This window comes from Equus quagga, chromosome 4 (assembly GCF_021613505.1).
Source record: "Equus quagga isolate Etosha38 chromosome 4, UCLA_HA_Equagga_1.0, whole genome shotgun sequence".
In the NCBI taxonomy this organism is placed as follows: domain Eukaryota; kingdom Metazoa; phylum Chordata; class Mammalia; order Perissodactyla; family Equidae; genus Equus; species Equus quagga.
Window position 1 is genome coordinate 27,245,976 of NC_060270.1, and position 21,482 is coordinate 27,267,457.

The 21,482-nt window shown below is 38.1% G+C and overlaps 1 protein-coding gene across 6 annotated transcripts in view; it reads left to right on the forward strand.

Moving 5' to 3' along the window:
• Positions 1 to 21,482, forward strand: part of SENP5 (SUMO specific peptidase 5) — a 45,427-nt gene that overhangs the window by 3,202 nt on the left and 20,743 nt on the right. For all 6 annotated transcript variants that reach the window (XM_046658534.1, XM_046658533.1, XM_046658532.1 and 3 more), the window contains one exon: positions 12,993 to 14,533. In XM_046658534.1, coding sequence (XP_046514490.1) covers positions 13,024 to 14,533 — 1,510 coding nt within the window. In that variant the 5' untranslated portion in view covers positions 12,993 to 13,023. The remainder of the gene's footprint in view (positions 1 to 12,992; positions 14,534 to 21,482) is intronic.

Genomic DNA, 21,482 nt, shown 5'->3' on the forward strand with positions numbered 1-21,482 from the left:
GAGACCCAGTGAAAAGCAGAGTTTAGAAGTCACTTGCTAGTCTTTGAGGCAATTTTCTGTATCTATAAGGACTTGAGACCAAAATTGGATACTTAATCCACTTTATATCTGGTGGCCGAATGTGATGAAAGTATCAGCAGTAGGTACCATAAATGTATAGATCTCCACTTCTCAATCTTGACCTTTTCATGCCCTGTGATGCCAATGGGGAGTATTTTTTTATTTTTTGCTTTGTTTTTAATCGTTTCATAGTATAAATCATTCATTCTGTCTCATTTTTCTGGGGTAGATAATCCCACCCCTGTTTATTTGCTACATAACAGCTATTCTCATTACTGTCTTATTACCTCCAGGAGAAAGAACTTTTTCCTAGTGATGCTTGAGTTAACCTGTACAGTGGCTCTACTGTAAACATTTACCCAAATATTGGGTCCCTTAAGGATTGTTCAGACTTTGGGCTGTCCTAGGGTCAGTCAGTATCTGATAAGAGTTGAAAGCTCATTTCTTTTTCCCTTGTATGTGTGTTTTATCTTTGAAGGAATGTTGGTGTTTGGTGACCATGAACATACAACAGCATGGCCGAGAATACAGGGGCAGGAATGTAAAGGAACCCCATGTGGAGGTTGCTTTTAATTTTAATTTGTATGTGCTCTGAGTGCATGCTTGGGATTTGTCAATTTTAGGGTGCGCTGGGTGGACTTGTTTATTGGAGAACCTTCAACACCAGTATCTTTGTCTTTTCTCTTGAGCCAGTTAGATTCCCCAAAGAAGAATCTTCACATCTCCTGCTTGGAGCTTATAAGCTAGCTGGGCTGCCAGCAATCTGGTGGCTAAATTGAGGGAAAGGAAGGGGTCTTAGCATTCGGTATGTAAATGTTCACTTATGTTCATATAAGTCAACTATTTTCGGTATGTTACCCTCATTCTCAACTGGGCCATATGTTTTTCAGTCCTGAAATCCTTTGTTTTACTCTCTAGAACTGTACTGATCAATATGGTAGCCACTAGCCACACGTAGCACCTTAACTTTAAATAATTAAAATTAAATAAAATTAAAGATTTCATTCCCCACTTGTAGATGCATTTCAAGTGGTCAGTAACCACCTGTGTCCAGAGGCTACCATATTAGACAGAGTATTTCTGTCATTGCAAAGGTTTTATTGGACAGCTCTGTTCTAATCTAGAAAATAATGCTCCAAGCTTCTGCAGGGATGAGGGAGGGACAGTTGGCTGGTTTTGTGGAGAGCAGGAAGGCTTTTAAATGATTTGACCAATCCTCTTGTTTGTAGCACCATGTTCACACCCCACTTACAGAACCTGCTGCCACCAATTCCTGACCTGTTTTGAGGCACTGTTGTATAAATCAGATTGCTTTCCTCATTGTGAGCTTGAGATTTAACTTTCTAGGTTTTTAAGACAGTGCGCATTCCAGCTTCCAAAAGCTTTTGTTGTTCTCTCTTCTATTTTATGTACATCTGCTTTAAAAAAACACCCAACAAACCCTTAAGATCTAGGTATTTCACTGTATATAGATTATATCTTAAAAAAATAGCTAGAAAAATTCTTTATTCTCATCTTTATGAGGTTTTAGGAGAGAGTGAAACTAAAATGTGTCGGTTCAGTCTGCCATCTTTGTCCATAAGTGAAATACTCTTATCAGCATTTAAACATGTACAACGGTCTCCACTAAAAAAAAGTCTGCCATCTCTCTCATTTACTCAGGTGTCTTGAACAGTTTTATTTATTTATTTTGCTAAGGAAGATTAGCCCTGAGCTAACATCTGTGCCAGTCTTCCTGTTATTTTATATGTGGGTCACTGCCACAGCATGGCTGATGAGTGGTATGGGTCTGAGCCCGGGATTTGACCTGTGAACGTGGGCCACCAAAGTGGCCTGCACCCAGCTTAACCGCTAGGCCATGGGCCAGCCCTTGAGCAGTTTTATTTTTGACTTCTTCACTCCATCTTGGTTTTTGCCCTCTTTGTTCTAGTAAAATGTCCCTTGGAAATGTGATGAGAATCAGGTGGACACTTTATCTTGCTTGACCTCTCAACAGCCTTTCACTAACCATTTCCCCCCTTCTAGAAACTTTCTCTAGCTGTCCTGACACCACACTTACCTGATTTTTCGCTTTCTTTCTTTTCTCGTTCCTTCTCACTTGCCTTTGCTAAGTAGTCTTCCTTTACCTTGCTCTTACATCCTAGAGTTCCTTAGGACACTGTCCTAGGGTGCATGCTCTTTTTACAGATTTTCTCTAGGTGAGCTTAACATTTTCTGAGGCTTGGTTATTATAAGCTGGTGACTTAAACTGGGACTCCTGTGGTGCCCTCTTTCAGAGTTCCTGACCTGCATATCCAACAGTATGCATCCACCCGGATTTCTTACAGTTACCTCAAATCTAACATGTCTAAAACTAAAGGCATAGCAAGTATAACCTTCCTCCAGTCTTTCTCTATTTGTTCATGTAAATTATACCACCATCTGCCCAGTAGCTCATACCAGAACTCTTATCCTCCACATAGAGGCTTTCCCACAGTCCTGTCATTTCTGTCCTGAAGAATCTCAAAGTCGATTCACTTTGCTGCTTCTCCCAGTTTTACTTAATCCAAGCGGCTATTGCACCTTGCCTCCATTTACCTGTAACTGCCTCCTATCACGTTTCCTTTGCTGTGGGCTTCTCCCAGCGGTTCTGCACATTGCAAGTAGAATGATCTTTTCAAGCATACACATCAGGTCTTGTACCCCTCTTTGTCTTTCAGTGGCTTCACAGTGGTAAACAGCAGATCGTTCATTTAGCTTTTCTATTCCTTGCCTACCTCTCCAGCACCTCGTTTAAGTGGCACTGAAGTTTTTTCAATTCCTTGGAATATTACATTCCTTCTCCTGGGCTTTTGTTTATCTTTCCCTTTGTCTACTAACTGTTTCTCATCCTTTATCTCAGCTCAAACATAATTTCTTCAGAGGTCTTCCCTGACCCTCTTGCCAGATATTCCCATAACACTGAATTTTACTTTTCTATATGCATCACATTTGTTAGTACTCATTCAAATGACTTCCCACTAGACTATAAATTTTTTGAAAGCTCAGTGCCATTATATTTGTAGAAACTCAATATTTATTAAATTGAAATTTGATAGATGTTTGTATATTTTTACAATTTTAGCATTGTTAATAACAACCACCACCAGAAATATGTGAAATTAGTTTAACTTTTTAAGGCATAGTACAGATAGTTTTCTCTAATTTAGGGAGGATTTTTAAGAACTTAATTACATGCTTTTTTCCCACTTTGTCAATCAGAATTAGACTCATAATTATGCAGCTTTGTGTACATTTTGTGTAGTATTCTTAATAAAATAAACATTTTATTGATAAGATTGCTCAGCAGTTATGTTACCTTTAAGTATTATGAAGAATAAATTGCAATTTTTTTTTTTTTTTTGAGGAAGATTGGCCCTGAGCTAACATATGTTGCTAATCCTCCTCTTTTTGCTTGAGGAACATTGTCACTGAGCTAACGTCTGTGCCAGTCTTCCTCTATTTTGTATGTGGGATGCCACCACAGCATGGCTTGATGAGCAGTGTGCAGGTCCACACTGGGATCTGGACTCGCAAACCCTGGGCTACTGAAGCAGAGCACTCAAACTTAACCACTGTACCACCGGGCTGGCCCCCAAATCTTTTATATTGGTAGTACACAATGAGGGTGTACTTGAACTTCATGTTAAGAAGTTTGTTTATCTTAAAGTCCTTTTTCCATTGATAAAGAAATAAGGTAAAATACAATACCCTAAACCAGAGGTTCCCAAACTTTCTCTGTTCATAGCTCTTTTAATGTCTTTTTCATGGTCCCCTTAGGCTTGACAGTTTATTTTATTAAGTAATTAAGTCTAAACAACTTAATAAATAGCAACCTAATAGTTGTTTTTAAAAAATACACGTAAATCAAAAGGCAAAATAGTATTTTTATTTCATTCTTAAATAACCACAATTACTGTATATACTTGTTGGGCACTACGAAACTTGTCAAACCTTCGAATCATTAAACACTGCCACCCACAATTCTTGTTCCAAATTTATTTTTGCACAGTATTTATTTATTTTTTATTACAGCAACCAACAAAAATCCAGCTTTTCAAAGATATGATGTCATCAAAAGGAATATAGCATGATCTAATTTGAAACTGACCTATTTTGAGTTGGTAGTTTGTGGGGTGCTTGACAGATATAGAATATTACTTTTCTCTCTAATTTAGAATATCTTATGACATCCCTCTGAATTCACTGCAGAACCCCAGGGTGCCTCGATGCACAGTTTAGGAACTGTGGGCCTAAATTGTTAATAGTTTGGTGTAAATCGTTTTAGACATTTTTTTCCCTATATATATGCAAAATGTACACACATTTTTCTCCTTTTAACAAAAATGGGTTTATACATATTGTTTAACAGCTTGATTTTTTTTTCCACTCAGCAATATATTATGGTAAAGATACTGGATTGAACATACACATTTCATTCCACTTTGGCCTGAAAACTCCATTAAAACAGTGAAGTCTTTTGTTTTTTTTTTTAAACCCAAATGACAAAGAACAGGAGTGGTGAGAATAACAACAAAATTCTGGAAGCTGGAAAGCAGAAAAGACTAGTGGTAACTGATTAGCAGACTTGAGAAAGCTGAATCCTAAACCAAGGATTTAGTGGAGGATTGATGGAGAAAGCCAAAAAGTAGTCATATTCGTATTTCAGAACCTTTTAAAAGTTTCAGGATCAGTGGTGTTATGTATTGTGGAAGTGGTGGGGAAGATGGGACAAAAAATATGAGTGATTGTTTGAAAGTCTGTTTAAGAAAAGTACTCCTAGAACTGACCTTTTCTTCTCCTGATATATGTAAACAGGATACCTAGAGGTTTAGTATCTGGAGTGGAGAGGGTAAAACCGTCTCTGGACTCGGGGATAGATATCGTGCATAGTCGAGGGTGGGGTACAGTGCTTTATAAAGGGACTAAATGGAAATTTATATATTGAAGGCAGCAACCTCTAGCCTTCTTTCCCGACTTAGTTCCTAGAATCCCACCCCTTTCCATCATTTTCATTCCCCAAAGGCAGCCTCTTTCAGGTCTTTGAGCTGTTCTTGTGGTATAAACAGCACGTCTCTAAATTACCTTTTTGTAATGTTACTTTTGGTTTCCTAGTTTGAGGCTTTGTCTGTTGACTACGGCAGATGAAGGTTTAGTTTAGTTCTCTTCCACATCTACTCCTCACTTCTGTATACATGTATACTTCTTATCTACCCTCCTAACAATCCTCCTGGTAGAATGATACCATAATTTTGGCTAGAATGAATTTTTCTCAATAGGGGCAGTATTGTCATTTTGGATGAGACAGTTCTTCATTATCCTGTCCATTACATGATATTTAGTGTTCCCCAGGCACTCAATATCAATACCAACCTGAATTCATTGCAACAACCAAGAATTTCCCATGCATGTCCAAATGTTGGCTTGGGGTGTGGTATGGGATATCTGTTTGAGAATCTTTGGGTTAGATCAGTGTTTATCTTATTACGATTATGTAAATAGTAGTCACAGCTAAGCTGTGCAGTATACTGTGATTTATAACAACTGATTTTCCTTTCTTGTACAACTTTCTGTGGTCCCTGAAACTAATAATTGTCTTTTTTGTTTAGTGGTCTTTGTACTTATTACTAATTTATCTTCAAGCTCTCTTCCAGTTGTCTATAGCTTCTGTCTTTGCATTCAGATGCTTTAGAAATTCTGTCGATTTCACATTTTTGGAGACATCCCTCCCAGAGACTTCTGACCTCTTCCTTCTGGATTGGTGGCTCTCTAGGCCTGAGGCACAGTTGTCGCTCTGTGATCTTTCTTTACCAGTCTCTTTGGTATTCCTCTTGCCTGTCTCTTGTTTTGCATCTTATTTTCTGATTCTTTTGTCTTTCTTGATTTATTCCCTCAATTTGTCAGAGTACTTCCTCCTGTGGCTCACAGAGAAAAGGATGCATGGGAGGTATATATTTTGATAACTTACATCTCTGAAAACCTTTTTTCTATCCTTAGTTGTGTTTTTTTGTGTGTGTGAGGAAGATTGTCACTGAGCTAACATCTGTGCCAGTCTTCCTCTATTTTATGTGGGATGCCACCACAGCATGCCTTGACAAGCAGCGCTAGGTCCGTGCCTGGGATCTGAACCCGGGAACCCTGGGCTGCTGAAGTGGAGCACATGAACTTAACCACAACGCCACTGGGCTGGCCCCTCTATCCTCAGTTTTGACTGATAATTTGGCTGGGTCTAAAATTCTGCATTGAAATTAATTTTCTGTCAGAACTTTGAAAGCATTAGTACATTTTCTTCTAGTTTCCAGTCTTGCTATTAAGAAGTCCATTGCCATTCTTATTCCTGATTGTATATACATAAATATTTATATAAACTATGTAAATTTATATAAAATTATACAAATGTATTTTTATTATAGTATATAAACATATATTTTATATTTATATTTTATATGTTTTATGTGTATAGTATATATACGTATAGGTGTATATATATGTGTGTGTGTATATATATATGTCGTCATTTACCTCCCCCTCCTAAAGCTTGTAGAAGGTTGTTTTTGCCCCCGGTGTTCTGAAATTTCATAATTGATAGGCCTTGGTATGGTTTTCAGTCAGTGATAGGTTCTTTCCATGTACAAAATTATATCCTTTAACTCTGAGAATTTTCTTGAATTATGTATTTGAGACTCCCTCCTCCTATACTTTCTTAGTTTATCTTCATGAAACTTTTATTTGGATATTTGACCTCGTGACCTCATCCTTTAACATTCGTCTTTCTCTGTTATTTTCAATCTCTGTCATTTTGTGCTTTCTGGGAGATTTCTTCAAAATTTTAAATGTTTAAGAAAAAAATTTTAACTTTTTACTGTGAAATAACTCCAAACTTACAAAAAAAACTAAAAATTTTCATACACATTTCACCCAGCTTTTCCCCAGTGTTATGTAACTATGGTACATTATCGAAACCAGGAAGTTAACATTGGTAATACTGTTAACTGATCCATATGCCTTGTTCAGATTTTGTCAGTTGTACCACCAGTTTCGTTTTACTGGACTAGGACCCAATCCGGGATTACACGTTGCATTAGTTGTCTCATCTCCTTAGTTTTAGTCCTTTAATCTGAGGCACTTCCTCAGTCTGTTTTTGTCTTTCATGACCTTGATTGACACTTTTCAAGAGTATTGGCCAGTTATCCTGTAGTGTCCTTCAGTGTGGGTTTGTCTCTTGTTTCATTATGATCAAATTCAGGTTATACATTTTTGACAAGAATACTACACACATGACATTGTGCCATATTAGGAGGCATATGTTGTCCATGTGTCTCATTGCTAGTGGTATTAACCTTGATCACCTGATAAAGGTGTTTGCCACATTTTTCCATTGAAAGGCACAGTTTTTCCACTTATAATTTTAAGTGTCTTGTAGGAGATACTTTGAGGCTATGTAAATATGTTGTTTCTCATTGTACTTTCCCCCTCTAATTTTAGCATCCATTGATGATTCTTGCCTGAGTCAGTTATTTCTGAGAGGAGTTGCAAATTCTAACTTTTCTATTTCCATCATTCTTTCTGTGTTTATTTATTTGAAATTCTATGTAAGGAAGAGCTGTCCCTTCTCCCTGTTTATTTATTTAATCAGTTATTTATATCACTATAGACTCAGAATGTTTGTTTTATTCTTGAGTTATAATCCATTACTATCGTTATATATTCAATTGCTTAGTTTTTTTGGCCATTGTGAGTCCTTTCAGTTTGGTTCTTGTGTCCTTTTGACATGTCGTCATTATTTTTTGAGCACTCACTTACTTTCTAGCACTACGGTGACATTGTAGGCTTGTCTTCTCCTTCCTCTGCCCCAGCTCTGGAATCAGCCATTTCATTAAGTTGAGAAGAATATTGAGAATCCAAGATCTAGGTCTAGGGGTGCGCACTATTTCTAGGATGTTACTTCTTCTAGGTCCTCTAAGCAGACAGCGCTAGGATGTACATATATGTGTGTGCACACTTCTAGATCTCTATTTCATTTTGGATTCCTCCTGCATTCTGGTTGATTTTAATTATTTGTATATTTTTAAAGTATATGAAGCATTAACGTGGTTCTAAAAGTCAGAACTTTACATAAAGGCATATTCAGAGAAGTGTCACTCCCGTGATCCCTTCTACCATTTACCTATTCCTCATTCTTTTCACCCCACTTCCGTTTACCATGTCATGTAGGTAACCATTCTCATTAGTTTCTCGTTTATCCTTCTCAGGTTTTTTTTTTTATGCCGAGGAAGATTCGCCCTGAGCTAACATCTGTGCCAATGTTCCTCTGTTTGGTATGTAGGTTGCCACCACAGCAAGGCTGCTGATGAGTGGTGTAGGTCTGTACCCAGGAACTGAACACAGGCCGCTGAAGTGGAGTGTGCCAAACTTAACCACTAGGCTGCAGGGCTGGCTCCCCATGTTTTGGTTTTTATTTTGTCTTTTTGGGCACAAAAAAGCAGATAACATATATATTTCATTTTTTCTTTTATGAAAGGTGGCTGAATAGTAAAGAAATTAACCTTACCCAAAAAGAAAGCCTGTACCCTTAGCTTCTAGGAGATAATCTCTAAGCCCATGGAATGTCATGCCAGATTGGAGTGTCTTTATTTGCCTGGGGGCCTTCGGTCACAGATAGTCTATGGTTTAGGATGGGAGTTGGCCATCCAGAAGACCAATGATGTGATTTAGGGTGATGACTTTGGTATTGGTGAATCTCCAGAGGGGCTGAAGACTGAGTGCAGTCATGTGGGCAATCACTTATGCCTACGAACCCCAATAAAAACTCAGGGCATCAAGGCTTAGATGAGCTTTTCTGGCTGGCAAAACTCTGCATATTGTCGCACATCGATGCTGGGAGAGTAACACTGTCCTCACTCCATGGGAATAGAACAACTGGAAGCTCTGCATTTGTTGCTTCTCCTGGACCCTGTCCTATGTGCTTGTTCACTTGGCTGATTTTAATCCATATTCTTCAGCTGTAGGAAATCATAACTATGAATATTAACGATTTTCAGTGACTTTGTGAGTCCTGGCAAATTATCCAACCTGGGGGTGGCTCTGGTATCTCCTCGAACTTGCAGTTAGTGTCAGAAGTGAGGATGATCTTGTGTAGACTGTTCTCTCTAACTGTACACTTGGCTAAACTAAGCGGTGGCATATTATTATACTCATTTGAACTTTGCTTTTTCACTCAACTTGGAAATCACTCCATGTTAGTTCATAGAGCTCATCCTTATTCTTTTATAGCCTTATTCACTGTGTGGATGGACCATAGTTTATTCAACCACTATCCGATGTATAGGCATTTAGGTTGTTTCCAATATTTTGCGATTACAAAAAATGTTGCCAGTGAATAACATAAGACTGTGTATTTTCATTATTATTGAAGGTGTATCTTCAGGGTAAATTCTTAAAAGTGGAGTTGCTGGATTAAGATAAGTACTTTCGTACTTTTGTTAGGTATTACCAAATTCCTCTCCAAAAGGATTGTATCAGTTTGTATTCCCACCAGCAAAGTGTGAAAGCTCCTTTTCTCCCACCAACAAAATGTGCTGTCATAATTTTTTCCATTTTTTTAATCGAGATATTTTTGACATGTAACATTATACTAGTTTCAGGTGTACAACATAATGATTTAGTATGTGTATACATCGTGAAATGGTCACCACAATAAGTCTAGTTGTCATCTATCACCATACATAGTTAAAAATTTTTTTCTTGTGATGAGGACTTTTAAGATTTACTTAGCAACTTTCAAATATGCAATACAGTACTATTAACTATAGTTGTCATCCTGTACATTACATTCCGAAGACTTGTTTATTTTATAACTGGAGGTTTGTACCTTTTGACCCCCTTCACATATTTTGCTCACCCCCTTCCCCATGCCTGTTTTTTTAATGAATGAAATTGAACATCTTTTCTTATGTTTAAGGGCCATTTAAAAATCTTTACTTGTGAATTGTTTCCTTATGTCTTTTTTTATTTTTCCATCAGGCTTTTTGTTCTTTATCCCTCAACTTAAGAGTTCTTTATGCTAGAGATATTAGCTCTTTACTTTCTATTGAGTTTTTCATTTCTGCTATTTTTTTGTTGAAGTAACATTGATTTATAACATTATGTGAATTTCAGGTGTACATTATATTTTGATTTCTGTGTAGAATCTGCTATTTTTTATTTCTAAGGCTCCTTTATTTTTGATTGTTCCTTTTTTTAAAAAGATAACAGCTTGTTCTTTTTTCCCCCAGTGGATGTAATATTTTCTTTTACTTCTTTGAGGATAGTGTTAGTTTTTTTTCCTTCTCTCTTGTTTTTTTTTAATTGAGGTAAAATAAACATAACATAAAATTTACCATTTTAATCATTTTTAGGTGTATAGTTCAGTGGCATTAAATACATTCACATTGTTGTGCGGCCGTCACCACCATCCATCTCCAGAACCTTTTTCATCTTCCCATACTGAAACTGTACCCATTAAACAGTAATTTCTCTTCCCTCCCCCACTTGGTCTTTTAAAGATGACTTCGCTATATAAATGTTTGGTTTTATCTGTTTGTTTTGGTCTGTTTTTCATCCGTAGAAGTCTGGTGATTCTTGGTTATCCTGTCATTTTAAAGAATGACCACTAAGAAATTGCTTGGAAATTCTGAGCATGTGATGGGACTTGTCAACTTTGAGGTATACTGCAGGCCATGCTGGGCCATTTGAGGGTGAGGGGGCTGTCTGTATTTATGTATTTTCTTGTGGACCAGTCAGATTCTCCAGAGAAGATTCTCCCGGTCTCCTGCTTAGATGGATAAGACAGACTGCCAGGGTTCTGGGAGATGAGTGGGAAAGTGTTGGGCGTCTTATATTCAATAGATAATTCCATCTTTAAACTGTGCCTAGGATCGCCCTGTCTGCAGAGCTTCTATTTTACCCTTTCTGAAGGATAAACTTCCAGGCTTGGGTAAGGGAGGGGGAATTACCTGCTATGTGGAGTTGGGGAGGGATTTGGGGTCTCATTGCTTCTTAAACTTTGGGGTACACTGTAGAGTAATTATTCAAGCCTGTTTAGTTGAAGCATCCCCAGATATCAGTATCTTTTGTTTTTTTCTCTTTGAATTAGCCATTCCCCTGGGACTGATCTCCAGCTTGTGGGTAGAAACCTTTCTGGTAGATGAGTGGGGAAAGAGGTTAGGGAGGGCGTTCACTGTGTAAACTCATTTATCTTCCTGTTGTACCCCTGCCCTCAGTTGTGCATGACATGCCTGACTGTTCTGGGTCATCCTCCCCAGAGAATGAAACTGGTTATCTGCCAGGGTAGATCTGGCTGCTGCTTTTCACACTTCAACCAGTCCTTCCTTTTTCAGCCCCTCTCATGCCCTGACCCTCATAGGTATTGTTGCTTCCACTTCCTGAGCCTTTCTAGGGTCCTGTACCTTGCTTCTTGGCTTCCCCACTGCTGGCTTAGATTTAGTTCTTTTGGCCTGCTAAGTCTGTTATCACTCATTCATCTACTTTCTTCTTTCAGAAGTTTTATTGCCCTTTTCTCCTTTTTCAATTTCTTTGTCCTTGAGAGTTTTTGCTTTCTTTAAAACCTCATTCTGGGGCTGGCCCAGTGGTGCAGCGGTTAAGTGTGCACATTCCGCTTGGGCGGCCCGGGTTTTGCTGGTTCAGATCCCGGGTGTGGACGTGGCACCGCTTGGCAAGCCATGCTGTGGTAGGCGTCCCACATATAAAGTAGAGGACAATGGGCATAGATGTTAGCTTGGGCCAGCCTTCCTCAGCAAAAAAAAAAAAAGAAGAAGAAGAAGAAAGAAAGAAAAGAAAAGAGGAGGATTGGCAGCAGTTAGTTCAGGGCTAATTTTCCTCCCCCCCCCCAAAATAAATAAATAAAACCTCATTTTTGTCATTTTAATGGGATTTGGAGAAGAAACTGAGGTAAACATGTGTTCAGTCCTTTTTTTTCCCCAGAGAAAACTGCACAGAAAGGTAATAGAACTTTTCTTAGTAAGTTATTAGCAAGCTGAAATTAGAATGTTGTATTTCTGATTTGTAGTGTAGTATGTCTTCTACTCCACCTGCAGTGGCTAGTGCCTTTCTTTCTAAGCTAAAGAGCCTTCAGTAATCTTAGATCTTATTAAATGTGAGGGGAAATCTTAATAAATCTGATAGTTTCATCTACCATTTCTCATGTGTGTTCCTGAAGTTCATATGTGTGTGGGGTGGGGGTTGGGGATCTTTTTCCTGTATTCGCTTGAAAACCAAAACAATAACTGAGAGAACCTGATAGAGTCCTGTCCCCACATAGTCACTCAGAAAGTCTTTGACTGACTGACAAAGAGGAGGCCGGTCTCCCTATTGAGATACTGATATTGCTTGCATTTATTGAATATCTGCCTTTGGATGACTAAATAGAACAAAATTATGTACTCTTCCTTTCTGAAATTTCCTGTATGGAACAAATTGTTTTGAAATGGAAACAGTGTATAAAGGTGTCTGGTACCCTCTCCCTTCTCCATCCTTCATTTTACAAATGAGAACACAGAATTTGGGTGACTTGCTTAGAGTCACTTAGCTAATGAGAAGCAACACTTAGAAATTCTCTTTTCACTCCCTGCCCTGTCTGCTCCATCAGAAATTGCATTTTGGAAAATGATTCTTAAAACGTTTTTCTGTCAGAAGCAGGTATAGCAAATGGGGTCATGTTAGAATACTCATGTCTTCCCTCCTCAGTTTTCATTGTGGGGAAAATCTTGATCAAGTAGGATTTTATTTTGTCTGATAGTCTAAATTGAACTTCATATGCTCTCTTTTTTCAATTTTCTAGCTTATGTTGCTGTGACTGTATCTTTATGACCTTATATTTAGGGTAGCAATGTAACTTTTGTTTGTGTTCTTTACAGCTGCACCCAGATCTCATTATGCATCAGAAAAATGAAAAAACAGAGGAAAAGTCTATGGAGGAAAGGAATCCACTTAGCCTTTTCTGAGAAATGGAACACTGGGTTTGGAGGCTTTAAGAAATTCTACTTTCACCAACACTTGTGCATTCTGAAAGCCAAGTTGGGAAGGCCAGTTACGTGGAGCAGGCACTTGAGGCATTTCCAGTGCAGAAAGAAGGCCCTTCAAATCCAGAAAACGTGGATCCAGGATGAACCGCTCTTTGCTAAGACAAACTCCAGTGTGGCTGCTCAAAATGTTAGTACGTTGTCCTCTAAAGTGAAAAGAAAGGACGCTAAACACTTCATTTCCTCCTCAAGGACCCTCCTGAAACTCGAAGCAGAAAAGTTGCTGTCATCAGCCAAGAACTCTGACCATGAATACTGCGGAGAGAAAAGTTTCTTGAAGGCAGTTGCTGACTTGCCAGCAAATAGTGTTTTAGGTCAGGCCAGTGGTCACAGACCTAGGACAGAGCCACAAGCTTCTGACTTTCCCATGACGTTCAATGGGGAGAGCCAAAGTCCAGGTGAGAGCGGCACGATTGTAGTCACCTTGAGCAACCATAAGAGAAAGCGCTTTTGTTATGGCTGCTACCAAGGGCTGGAGCAACACGGGAATGGGGGACCCCTGATTCCAAAAAAGTTCCAACTTAGCCAACATAGAAGAATAAAAGTATCTCCTCTTATGATGTATGAGAAATTATCCATGATTAGATTTCGGTACAGGATTCTCAGATCCCAGCACTTCAGAACAAAAAACAAAGTTTGCAAGCTAAAAAAAGCCCAGCAGAGCTGGGTGCAGGTCACTGGGGACCATCAAGAGACCCTGAGGGAGAAAGGTGAGGGTGGCAGTTGCAGCCCATTTCCTTCCCCAGAACCTAAAGACCCTTCTTGTCGGCATCAACCATACTTCCCAGATATGGACAGCAATGCTGTGGTGAAGGGAACGAACTCTCATGTGCCTGATGGCCACACTAAAGGAAGCCCTTTCTTGGGCAAAGAGCTTAGTTTAGATGAAGCATTCCCTGACCAACAGAATGGCAGTGCCACATACTCCTGGGACCAGTCGCCCTGCTCCTCTCCTAAGTGGGAGCGTACAGAGCTGATTCATGACATCCCTTTACCAGAAAACCATTCTAGTAACACGTTTATCTCGGAAACTGAAAGAGAACTTATGACTCTGGGTCAGGAAAATCGGACAAGTGTTGTGAATGATGACAGAGTAAAACTATCCGTGTCTGGGACAGATCAGTCTGTGAGTAGTGTAGACGGGCCTGTATCCGAAGAGACTGTTCCAAATGAGAGCTCCTGCCACATGGATGAGGATGGATCTCTCAAGCAGAACATTCTTAGTTCTAAGTTGCTGGACCACCCTTACTGTAAAAGTCCACTGGAGGCTCCTCTGATGTGCAGTGGACTCAAACTAGAGAATCAAATGGGAGGTGGGAAGAACAGTCAAAAAGCATCTCCAGTGGATGATGAACAGCTGTCAATCTGCCTTTCTGGTACGCACTCTTCCTTTATTCTCCCCACCCTCCAGCCCACACTTGCTGTCTATTGTCCTTTCTAGGCTAGTCCTATTTTTTCCTTCCACACATGGATTTCCCTTTAAGCAATTAGACATTCTTCTGGAAGCCTTTTATATTGCCGTGTTATATAGATGTTCCATAATTTATTTAATTTTTGATTAATGGACACTTATGTTGCTTCCAGTTGGTTCCTTCTATAAACAGTAATGCAATGAGATTACTTCTTTATACTTATAGAGTTGTTTCTGTAAGTTAAGTTCCTAGTAGGAGAATTGATAGTGAAAGAATACTCACACTTAAAATTTTAAGAGAGTTGTTAAATTACCCTCCAAAAAGTTGAACCAGTTTGCGCTTGTTAAACTTTGCCAGTCTTATAGATCATAGGAGAGTTGTTTTAATTTGTGTTTTTAAGTTTAAAGTTTGAACATATTTTTCTTTGTTCGCCATTTTTTTGTATATAATTGTTCTTTGCCTATTTTTCTATTGGATTGTTTATATTTTATTTATTTAATATCTGAGAAGCTCCTCCATACTTGGCATGGTGCTAGTTCTAGGAATGTGGCAATGAGCAGGATACACTGATTCCTACCTTCATGGACCTTAGCATTAGTCTAGTTTTAAACATGTAAATTGAATTATAAATGTCATAAGAGTTTTATATTTTTCCCTCCCAAAAGGTGAAAACTTTCAGTACCCTGACTTTGTGTATGATATTTTTGTTTAACAGAAAATTTCAATTCTTACATAGTAGAACTTACCTGTCTTTACTTTATGGCTTCAAGTTTTTACATCATGCTTTAAAAAGTCATCTTGTCAAAATCTACCACATCAAGTAAGTTGGTATGAACATTTTTGAAAGACAGTGTGACAGTATCAGTCTTTGACCCATTCCCCTTCTTGCAATTTATCCAAGATATAAAACAGCACAAATATATTTATACAAGGACATTACTTATTGTCTTGGTAGTAAAAAACTGAAGACAACCAAAACAAATATCGGTGGCAGTATAAGTTATGGCACATCCAGGCAGTAGTATACTATGAAGCTGTTAAAGAATAAATTTGATTTATATTTTGATACTGAAAGCTGTATAAAGTGTAAAAAGCAAAGTTGCAAAACAGAATAATGCCATTTTGTTAAAAGATATATATGCACACACGTAGGATGATTAGATGTATTTATGTGTGCACATGCATTTGTATAGCCTGTATCTGGACATGTCAAATTGTCATAAATGGCCTTTTCTGGGGAGGTAGGCGAGTTACTCCTTGGTGGTTTAAACAGTTCTGGACACTTTGTTTCGCCAACCATTAAGTATGTCAAAAAGTTTTTCTCCACAAAAACACAAAGTACAGAGTCCTAGCAACCTTTAAAAAAACTATTTTCACTTGTTTATACTGTTCTAGAATGACGTTCCCTATTATGATGTTAGCAGAATCATGATACATAAACCTGAAAAAATTAGCATTTACCCACAAATACCAATTAAATTTTAAATATAGATGTAGCACTTGCAAAAACAATTGATAAATGGAATATGACATATAGTACAACTGTAGCATGATGTGAGGAAGTAGGAATTTTTATAGAATTCACACTTAGTGATCTGTAATGTAATTCATTATTTTAATAGGCTAATGGAGAAAAATCATGGCATCTCAGCAAGTACTAAAAAGCCTATTAAAACTCAGTTACCCTTGTGTTTAAATCTTTTAGAAAACTAGTAATAAAGAAAACTTCCTTCACTTAGTAAAGAATATCTGTCAGAAACCAATAGCAGTTCCAGGTTTAAGGGGATAAAGTAAACACATGGAATCTCTTCTTCCTCCTATCAAATCCATAGAAATTGTGAAAAATATATTAAAACACATATGTATCTCCATACTCAGAAACAAAGAGGGGAGTTTTGGTGGATCAGAAACTGAGAAACTCCCACAAGGCAGAAAGTAGAGGGAAGGTCCAGAAGGGAGCCCCAGTGGCAGACGGAAGATTAGTGCAGGACAATGGCGCAGCACTGAGGGTGTCCTGTTTCTGGAGGTGGTGGAGGTGCGGAGGAAAGGGGAGACCCATGGTAAACGACTGAGTAGTTGGGGAATCTCAACAAAAGCATCTCTCTCTGCCTGTGCCACATATCAGCAAGGGGGGTATTTGCTCTCAAGCTGGAATCCTCCCTCCCCCGCTAGCTTTAGTGAGATATCATTGGCATACAGCACTGAAATGCTAAGAACAGGAGATTGGTGGGGGGAGAGAGGATATTTCCTCTTCCCCCTCCCCCCATGCCTTGTAACACCTGGTGAGAAGGAGGTACATGCATTTCCAGAACAGTTTGAGGTTCTAAGTATCTGTATTCCCATTGTAAATAGTTTAAGGCAGAGCAACAGCTGCTGCCTATCACAACCCTCCCCCTACCCAGCAAGTTACCCAAGTAAAGATGAGCCCACGATCGATCACTAAACATCTGAGGAAAGCCAACACAGTGGAAGAGATAAGTTCAACAAATAAAAGCACTAAACCTGAGTTATCAAGGTTAATAGAGCAATCAGAAAAGGAATCAATTTAGGACAATCAGTATAGTAGATGGTCTCTTAGCTGACTTCTGTAGCATTAGCTGATATTAAGTTCCATGGAATGCTGTGTACTGGCTCATCTCTAATGTAATTGCACATTATGCTCATTTCAGGGGATTTAAATATTTATCAAGAGCCAGTTGTACTTATTACAATTTACTTACTGTGTTTCATAATTGTATTAAATATTGCATAAACTGGTGAAATATGACTGTAAAAGGAAAGTCAATCTCTTCAAAACCAAGTTGAAGGCTTTCCAATGACAGTAGTTTGTTGCTGAAAAAATATTAATACTGAGTTATGCCTGTACAAGATAACTTTAAAAGATATGAGGGAGGATATAAAAATCTACGATTCTGTACTCAGATTAGCTATCTGCTTTGGAAGGAAAAGAAATAGATTTCCATGTTACAGTATATTCCAGATGGATTAAAAATTCAACTAATTAGAAACAAATACACAAAGACTTATACACAAATGTTCATAGCATCATTATTCATAATAGCCAAAAAGTGGAAACAGCCTGTGTCCATCAACTGATGAAGGATAAATAAAATTTGCTCTGTCTAAACAATGGAATATTTTTCTGCCATAAGAAGGAATAATGTACTGATAGATGTTTCAATGTGGATGAACCTTGGAAACATGCTAAGTGAAAGAAGTCAGACACAAAAGGCCACATACCCTATGATTCTGTTGATTTGAAATGTTCAGAGTAGGCAAATATGTAGAGCTAGAAGGTAGATTAATGGTTGCCAGGGGCAGGGGAGAGGGAGGAATGAGGACTGACTGCTAATAGGTACAAAGTTTCTTTGTGGGGGTATTGCACATGTTCTGGAATTAGGTAGTGGTAATGATTGCACAACTCTGAATATACAAAAACCCCACTAAATTGTACACTTCAAGGGAGTGAATTTTGTGGTATGTGATTCATAGCTCAAAGCTGTTAAAAAGAAAGAAATGCAAGAAACCATTTTTGTAAACTCATATTGATAAGACATTTTAAAACATATAGGAAACTCAGAAGCAATAAAAGTATACCAATTTGACTCCATAAATATTAAAATCTTGTATGTGTATACAGCAAAAGTCGTAAGAAAATTCGGAAGTTTTAGAGATGCATGTCCTTTGACCCAGAACTTTGACTTTTAGCAGGTGTGTTCTGGGGAAACAATAGAACGGGATATATCAATGGTTTTTTAATTTTGTTTTTGTTTTTTGTAAGGAAAATTGGCCCTGAGCTAACATCTGTTGCCAATCAACCTCTTTTTTTTTGCTTGAGGAAGAGTGGCCCTGTGCTAATATCTGTGCCAGTCTTCCTCCATTTTGTATGTGGAACACTGCCACAGCACGGCTTGATGAGCGGTGTGTAGGTCTGTGCCCAGGATCCAAACCTGTGAACCCCTGGCTGCCAAAGTGGAGTGAACAAACCCAACCACTATGCTACTGGGCAAGCCCCATCAAGGGTTTAAATTGTGACATTATTTAGAGAGCTAAAAATTAACAACTTAAATGGTCATCGATAGGGAATTGGTTAAAATATGGCATACCCATTTAATGGACTACTAGGTCGTTTTGAATTGACTTAGGAAAAAAATACCCATACTTTTAGGAAAAGTATCAAATGGAAAAAAGGAGCTTCAAAAAGAGCAAGTATAATGTGCTACTTACATGTTTAAGAAACACATGTTTATAAGGGCATAAAAGTTCTAAAGGAATTATGAGGTGACTGCCACCTCATTTTAACATGTTTATGGTCATGTATTAGAAAAAAACCCCAAACTCTACTTAAAGTTTATTCCCACTTCAAGTTTATAAAAATGTTCAACCCTGTTTTCTTCTAGACTGTTAATATGTTATTTTTATATTTAGCCATTTGGAAAAAAGTCAAGATGGATCCCTACCTCACTCTTTACACCAAAATGAATTCCACCTGTGAATAAAACATTTAGTCAATAGTTCGAATCCTGTTTATTGATTAATTCATCTTTTCCCTGTGGCTGTGAGATGACACTTGCCCCTGGGTCTCTTCCTGCACTGGTTTCTCTGTTTCTGTGCCAGCACTGTTCTGCTTTAATTACTGTAGTAGTTAGTTTTAGAATTTGATGGGACTAGGCCCTCCTCCTCTTCTCTCTCGCCTCTGACTCATCTCCCCTTTAATCTTTTTCAGAAATTTCTAGAAATGTCTCACACTTTTTTTCCCCAAGATGAATTTGTTTTTTCAGTTAAAACAAACAGTGGCTTTTGATTGGCATTGCATTACGTTTATAGATTAATTTAGGGAAAACTGCATTTCTAAAAACAGAGAATTACTCCATTTATTGACCTGTGTCCGTTACTAGAATTTTGTAGTGCTTTTCACTTAGGTTTTATACATTCTTTAAGTTTATTCTTAGATATTTCATGCCTTATTTTTGATGGAACCTTTCTGATGTGTATTCTGTTTTGTTGGAGAACCAAATGGTTGTATTTCTTATGTACGCAACATGGGATGTGACCTAAGGCAGTTGTTTCAAGAAAAAACTGTACAACACAGTTGCTTTAACATCATGAGTAATTTAACTTCTAAAATAACACCTCATTTTTTGTTTTTCATATTATTACCATTCGTGCTTGCAGTATGGACTATAATTTGAACTCTGTTTTTTGTTTTTTTTCTAACGTATCCTTTATTTCTTGGTCACATTGAAATTTTAGTACTTTTGGAGTAAAAGAAATTATATATTCCAAAATGCAGTTTTCCTTTTTCATTAGTTTGGTGGAAGCAAGTAGGTAAAGACTAATGAATGTAACTCTCATTTTAAGAAGTCTGTTTTCTGGGTGGTTCTTGGCCATGGGTATTAAAAGAGAAAGGTGAAGTGAAGAACCAAATTGTTTGTAGAGAAAAGATAACATCTGCTTTGGAGGTGGCATAGCATAATACTTAACAGCTCAGTTTTTGTGGTCACATGACCTATAGTCAGACTCTTAGTTCTGCTACGTGCTAGTTAAGGGTCCTTGGGGAGGTTACGTAACCTCCCTAAGCTTCCTGTCTCCATTTGTAAAGTAGGGATACTGTCTAACACGTAGGGTAGTCATAAGGATGAACCGAGATATTCTAGTTCTTGGCTTGTAAGTGCTCTTTAACTCTTGTTTTATGTCTGGTCCCAGTGAGATAAAGGTGTGCATCAGTGAGACACTGTCATCTAGGGTTCTCCTTGAAGATCCAGGTAGGGCCTTTCTACTGCATTGGGAATCCATGTTTATCATCTAAAAGTGAAAACAAAAATACAGATAAGAGGAAGAAATATAACAATTTAAAACTCCCAAAATATTACCATCCAGAAAACATTGTTTTAACAAGAACACGTCTTTCCCATGGTATCATTTGTTTGGAATTGGAGTCCGTATCCTCTTGATAAGGGAGACTGCTTTCTTATTTAAGGAGTTTCAATTAAGGTTGCTGGGCCTAAAGTTTAATTTTTTGTTAAAATATTATTTTTGTATAAAATTGTCCCTTAAAAGCAGTTTCTCAAATGTTGGGATTCTTTATCTTCTGTTTGGGTCCATTCTTCCATGTAGACCCCAGGCTATGCTTAGATAACTATAAGATATGATACAGTAAACGCTATAAGCAAATATATGCTGTAGTCCTAGTTTAGAAGCCCTGAATCTTTATCTCCTGCTCTGGTTAAGCTGGAACATGGGACTCCCTTTCTGTCTTCTGTATGCCGAAAGCCTAGACCAGAAGCGGGCATAAGCGAGCAACTCTTGTTTGCTATACCCTGACCTTTGCTCTTATCTTAAGCCTTTCAAATTGGGAGCCACTCTGGTGGGAGACTAAGAGGAGGAAAAATAAGTTTTTCACACCTTTGTTTGCCCTCCCCCACACGAAACATTCCATTCTCAGGACAGTCACTCTTTTGATCCTTCCTGTCCATTTTGTATTGATGCATAGCAGAGGCCATTCTCAAAGTTAGAAAGGGAGCTGGGTAAAATAAGTGGCTAACAGTCCTCATTTTTCCCATCGTAACTCAGTAGACTTAACTGTCAGGCTAATGGTTAGCCCGGCGTTGCTCCCCGCATTCAGCATCAGTGAACAGGTGACGTCATGTCTGCACTTTTGTGAACCTTTAAGTCATCCCTCAGCTTCTTTGTATTTACTTAGAAATAATGTCCTGGTTTTATTTCCGAGGGCCTTTTTAGGTATGTTTTTTCATTGGATCCTCTTGGAAGCCATTAAAGTGCATGTACATCATACTTAAGTTAACTGTCCCATTTTCTGGCCAGGAAATCATCCTTCAATTCTGTTTTGCCTCTTAAAATATGCCTCGCCAGCTGTTATCCAGTTAAGGTCACCTCATAGAGTTATTCAGTA